General features: G+C 42.9%; 1 protein-coding gene across 3 annotated transcripts in view; it reads right to left on the reverse strand.

Moving 5' to 3' along the window:
- Positions 1-6,163, reverse strand: part of Pcyt1b (phosphate cytidylyltransferase 1, choline, beta) — a 103,095-nt gene that overhangs the window by 45,917 nt on the left and 51,015 nt on the right. For 2 of the 3 annotated variants that reach the window (XM_008822722.2, XM_008822721.1), the window contains exon 2: positions 3,663-3,762. In XM_008822722.2, coding sequence (XP_008820944.1) covers positions 3,663-3,762 — 100 coding nt within the window. Of the gene's footprint in view, positions 1-3,662; positions 3,763-4,540; positions 4,627-6,163 lie in introns of all 3 variants that reach the window. The other variant, XM_008822723.3, reaches the window with a different exon arrangement.

The raw sequence follows: 6,163 nt of genomic DNA on the forward strand, positions 1-6,163 counted from the left end.
TAATTTAGAACATAAAGAAATATTGCATTAATAGATTCAGATGGTACAATATTTCTAATAAATTAAATTTCTCCAATAAAAAACCTGGAGATTTTATGTCAGATTAAAAACTGAAACTATTTTCAATTATACACCATTTTGAACAAACAGAATTGCTTTCACAGGATTATACTGTATTCTAAATACAGCACAGTAAACAGAAAGTGCTTTGAAATAACAAACTGTCTAATGAGGGATCTTGGGTTTCAATGCTCTTATTCAATTGCGATTCAATTGAGGAAAATTTGTTGTAAGATATAAATCCCACAAGAAAGCAGATGGCAGTTTTGTGGAAGTTTTTGTTAATGATGCAGAGGTGATCAGGATAAATGAATTCAGGAAGCAGAGAGGAAAGAAAAGTAAAAAAAGATGACATAATTACTGAGAAAAAGGCCATTTAGGAAATTTGAAGACTATCTGCAGAGTTGATTTTGCAGTAAGCTCACTTTTTAAAATTGCAATGTGTCAGCAATTTCCAGACTGGGAAACTCCTACAGGGCCAAAACCAAAAAAAGGGAAACTGGTTTCCTGGTCTCTTGGGGGCAGGAAGGGGGGACAGTGGAAAGGGGGGGGGAAGGGAGGAAGAGAAGGAGGGAATGAGGGGTGAGGGAGGAAGAGAGAGAGAGACTATGGATTGAAAGAAGTTTAAAACAAATAGCAACACATAGCAAGTTACTACAATAACTTGTTTATCTATCTGTGATTATAGTAATGGTGTTTTTTCTCTCTTGTTCACATACCTTCTACCTTTCAGTTCAACACCTAAGCATGTTTTCACTTCACAGGGAAGGCCCTGGTGCAAGGGACTTGACGTCAAATCCTGGTTCTACTGCATTCCATAAGTTGCTTTTCAGCTCTCCAGTCCTCTGTTGAAAAGTCATATACTATCTATCTCAAGTGGATTTTTAGAAGATTAAAGGACAGGGCATCATATTAAAAAGAAGTATATTGAAGTTCTACAGGAAGTAAGGTCCCTTTCTGCTGGGCCCTGAAGCTTGTCCTTTAACTTCAGGTCAGGTTTGTTTTCTGCATAACCACCTTGTTTTGGTTTAGATCTTTATCTCCCAGTTCCTGCCTCCTGCTGAGCTCATGTTTTGAAGGCTTGGTGCCCAAGGATGGCACTGTTGGGAGGCCTAGCTGCTGGAACTTAACTGGGGAGTGTCTTAAGGAGCATATTGGAACCCTGATCCTTCCTGTTGCTTTTGCTCACTTCCAAGCCACCTTGATAAGAGAAATCTCCACCATACCCTCCCTACCATAATGTTCTGCCCCACCACAGGTCCAAAGTGACAGAGCCAAGCAACCACAGACCAAAACTTCTAAAAATGTGAGTCAAAACCAAAGATTTCCCCCTTTCAACTTGTTTACCTCAGGTATTTTTTCATAGTAATCACTTTGTTTGGCATCCTTTGAATTTGCTGTGTGGCCAATATTTCTTAGTATGTGGTCTCTAACTACTAACTTAAGACTCATCCAGGCTGTTTGTTAAAACTGCAGATGGAGCCAGGTATGGTGGTCCATGTTTTTAATTCCAGCATTCTGGAATCAGAGGCAGCTGGATCTCTGAGCCTGAGGACATTCTGGTCCACATAGCAAGTTCTAGGTCAGCCAGGGTTACAGCAGTCCAACAAAAATGCAGATGGCTATCCTCCTTCCCTGGTCTTGGGGTTTGGGGGAGAAGAACAGGGACGTTTTTCTTTAAGGCACTTCCATGTGATTCTTTACACATGAAACTGTAAAAACAAGTGCTCTGATCCACCTCTCCAGGTCTCATGTTGCTCTTCTCAAAAGAAGCTCATGAAAAAGTATAGCAAGAGTAAATCTGCCTACCATCCTCCTCACTTCACCGCTGAAGGGTATTCTTAAAGAGGAAGCAGAGTATCACAGTTGAGGTCAAGCTCTAAAACAACCTGGAGCTCAAATCCCAGCTTTTCCACTGACTAGCATAAGAGCAGCAACATCACCTGAGAGGCTATTAGAGTTGCAGCTTCTTAGGCTCTACCCCATATGAACAGAGTCAGACACTCCAGGGGCGAGGCCCAGTCATGCCCATGTTCACAAGTCCTGATGAGGCACCAGTGTGAACAACCCTGGCACTTGCTATCTGAATGGCCTTGTGCAGTTCTGCAACTTATCTAAACCTTTGTTTCCTTATGTGTGAAATACTGAACTAACCATGCTGACTTGCGATATAAAATGGCATGATCCAAATGAAGACCTAGTATTAAATTGCACATTTAATAAATGTCTATTACAATTATTAAATAAACTGTCCTTTGTCCCATGAATTCTTTTAAGTTTGGGTTGTTCAGTTTTTGTAATGGTATGAGGAAAACATTCCATTCTGTCATCATATATGGCTCAAAGCTTATCCCCTGAAGTAGTCTTAATTTTTACCCCATCCTGATCAACTGGAATGATCCACATTGACTCCCAGACAGCTATCTCTGTGCCTTCCTTCAGTCTTTCTATTCTGCACTCCCAGAATAACTTTTCATTTTCTGCAGACACAGTCCAAAGCTTTTCCCTCAAAGTATCATTTATGCTGTTTCTTCCCTGAAGTCTTGCCTGACCACTCTAGGCCACATGAATGCATCCTTCTCTGAACTGTCACTTATCGTCAGTGTTGCAAATACGCACATATGTCTATGGCTTTCACTTCATAACTGTCTTGTCTCCTTAATTATCATGGAAGCCCTTGGGAAACAGAAATGGTACTTTGTAGTTCCCTTTCGATCTCTTCCCTGTTGGTCCTCTGATAAAGGCTAAAAGAATGAATGGAACTACAGACTTCTATAGCAGACCCCAGTCTTTTTAGGGCGTACTTAAAAAATTTTAAATGAAGCCATTTAACAGTAGCAACTGCATAGCTTAGGTTCATCAATGCCTTGAAACAATGGTATTTTTAACAGAATCTACCTTTCAAAAAAAGCTATCTAGAGTAAGTACAGTTGTACCTGTCTTGCACATGAGAAAACCAACTCAGCTCTTTCTCATGAGTTGCCTGAGTCTGTATGCCTAGTAAATGACAAAGTTGAGACTCAAACTCATATATTCTCCTGCATCTTTACTTGGCTCCTCTGATTAGTATAAGTTATTACTGGGGCTGGAGAGATGGCTCAGCGGTTAAGAACACTGGCTGTTCTTGCAGAAGAGCCAGGTTCGAATCCCAGCACCCACATGGCAGCTAACAACTGTCTGTAACTCCAGTTCCAGGGGATCCAACAGCCTCTTCTGTCCTCTGTGGACATTGCACGACATGGGTGCACTTACATGCATGCAATACATGCATACAGATAATAAAAATAATAAATAAAATATTTGAAAAAATATGTTATTACTGCTTTAGTTTTCTGCTTTTGGGGGGATAGGGTCTTGTTATGTAGTTCAGGCTGAAACTTATAGTAATCCTCCTGCCAAAGCATCCTCAGTGCTGAGATTACACACATGAGCCAACACACCCAGCTGGTTTTCACCACTAATGTTCATCATTTTTGCACTGTGCTATAATCTCTAAATTCCACTCTGAGTGAATGTGAATGCTGCTCACATAATGATAAGCCTTTGTAATGTTTCAAAAGTCAAGACAAAGCCCATTTGAGGAATGAGAAAGACACCCTTACCTGGCGTTCCTAAGCGGGCCTGGGCGATGGTCAGTTTTTCATGAGGCGCTTGGCACTGGCAGCTGGATTCATCTGCAAATGGGGCTGGTGCAGTCAGGGTCTAGAAGGGAAAAAGACAAAGGGAATACAGTCTGATCATCTTTTCTTCAGCACCAACTTCCTCTGAAGTGTTCTTTCTGTTTGGTAGACAGGTATGAAGAGAATATAGCAGGGCCATGCTGGTTCACACCTATAGTCCCAGCAGCACTCAGAAAGCCAAGACAGGAGGATCACAGAGAGTGTGAGGCCAGCCTGAGCTATATAGAGAGTTCCATGATGGGCCAGACTAGAGAGAGTGAGACCCAGTCGCAGTCACAAAATAAATAAACAAATGAATAATTAAATAAATTAAAGAAATAGAATATATCTTCTGGGTCTCTCCTGGAAATAAAGCTTTGTCACAGTCCCTTCCCCCCTCCATTGTAACTGGTGCTTCAGAAATAATTAGAGCTAGACAGGCATGGTGGCTCACACCTCTAATCTCAGCACTAGGGAGGCTGACTAAGGCAGGAGGATGGAGAGTTCAAGGCCATCCTGGGCTGTATAGTAAGACTGTCTCAACAACTAAGAAAAAAGAAAAAGAAGACATAATAAGAGCTTTACAGTGTCTACCAAATGTTAGGTTCTAGATGCAGAGCTTTGGCCTCCCAACTCACTCTGCTGCACACATATTTCTGTCCTTTTGTGGCATACCATCATGCTATGTCGATTATACAGAAAAGGCAACTGAGGCTCAGCAGGGTTAAGAAATATGCTTAGTCATGCCCTTGGAAAATCAGAATGCCCAGTTTTGAGCATTTCCCAACCAACAAGGGCAGTCTTCAAGCACTGAGACTCACCCACACCCGGCTGAAAGGGACCTCATACTCGGAAGCGTGGCACGACATCTCCTGTGTTTTACACACACACGCACACACACACACCCCTGCCTGGCCAATCACAAAGGCTGATGTCTCTTCCGTGCAAAGGCCAAGGCTGCTGCTATCTGCACCCGAGAGGACCTAAAAGCACAGTAATTCTGGCGGGCTGCAGATAACTGTTCCTGTGGTAGCTTCATCGGCCACCAATGGCTAGAGGCCCCGCCCCAAGCAGCTTGGGCTGGGCTCTGGGGAACACTGTGAGAAAGATGTAGTCACTTGGAAGCTTGCCCAGGAAGTGGCCCTGCATTTTTTCAGTCAGCCTCTTAAAATGAAAACCTCACTCTCTCCAGACAGAGGAAGACAAAGCAGGCGGTGTTTCTGTAAACAGGGAAAATGCAATTCAGAGTTGCCCATTTTCAGTCTTTGAGCTATGTCATTACCACAGTCACCACTACATCATCCTCGATCTTTTTAAAGCCAAGGTTCACTAGTCACTGCAAACATTACTCACAGTGCTGCATGAATTGTTTGTTAGAGATGGAGACAGGTATTCCTTAACTTGGGAAGATTTGACTGAGAAAGGATCTAGACATTTGAACAGGGGCTGTGATTTACTTCTGTATTCATTTGCATTTATTCAATCACTCATTTATTCATTCAAATATATGTCAGGCACGCTCTTAAAATCTTAGGCGCTAGATGTAGGGATGAGAGAGCAGAGTCGTTGGTCTTTTTTTTTTTTTTTAAGATAAGTGCTTTCTATGTAGCTGAGGCTGAACTCACAATCCTCCTGCCTCATCCTCCTGAGTGCTGGAATACTGGGATTGTAGGCATGCACCACCATGCCTGGAAGTCAGTCCCTGCTCTTGAAGAGACTATGTCCTCTATACTGACAAGAACTGATCCATGCCCTGGCCCTGTCCTCTCATCCCATTCCAGTACCTTCCACTTTGAAAGCAGAAGTCCTGTCCAGTTTTCTTTGGAGACCTCCCCGTTAGTTGCCTGAGACTTTCTTAATCCTCATCCTCTCCTTCAGGGCTCTGAAAGCAAACTAAGATGTGGGACAAAGAATTGGGAAACATGAATCCATTATTTGTTATTTTTCAGGTACATTAAGGTGACCTTGTAGGTGCCAATGGACCAGAGCAGCATTTGCAATGTGGCAAAAGGGTGCCAGCTTTCCTTGTAAAACTACTGTTCAAGAGGGCTGGAGAGATGGCTCAGTGGTTAAGAGCACTGAATACTCTTGCATAGGACCTGGGTTCAAATCCAAGCAGCCAAGTGGATGCTAACCACTGCCTATAACTCCAGTTCCAGGGGATCTGACACCCTCTTCTCACCCTCATGGGCATTGCATGACATGGGTGCACTTACATACATGCAGGCAATACATTCATACACACAAAATTTTTTAAAATTAATTTAAGGGGGCTGGAGAGATTGCTCAGTGGTTAAGAACACTGATTGTTCTTGCAGAAGACCTAGGTTCGAATCCCAGCACCCACATGGCAGCCAACAACTGTCTGTAACTCCAGTTCCAGTGGATCCGATAGCCTCTTCTGTCCTCCTCGGGCATTGCACAACATGGGTGCACTTACCTAC

This window comes from Nannospalax galili, unplaced genomic scaffold (genome assembly GCF_000622305.1).
Source record: "Nannospalax galili isolate Female #2095 unplaced genomic scaffold, S.galili_v1.0 scaffold7, whole genome shotgun sequence".
Taxonomy (NCBI): Eukaryota; Metazoa; Chordata; class Mammalia; order Rodentia; family Spalacidae; genus Nannospalax; species Nannospalax galili.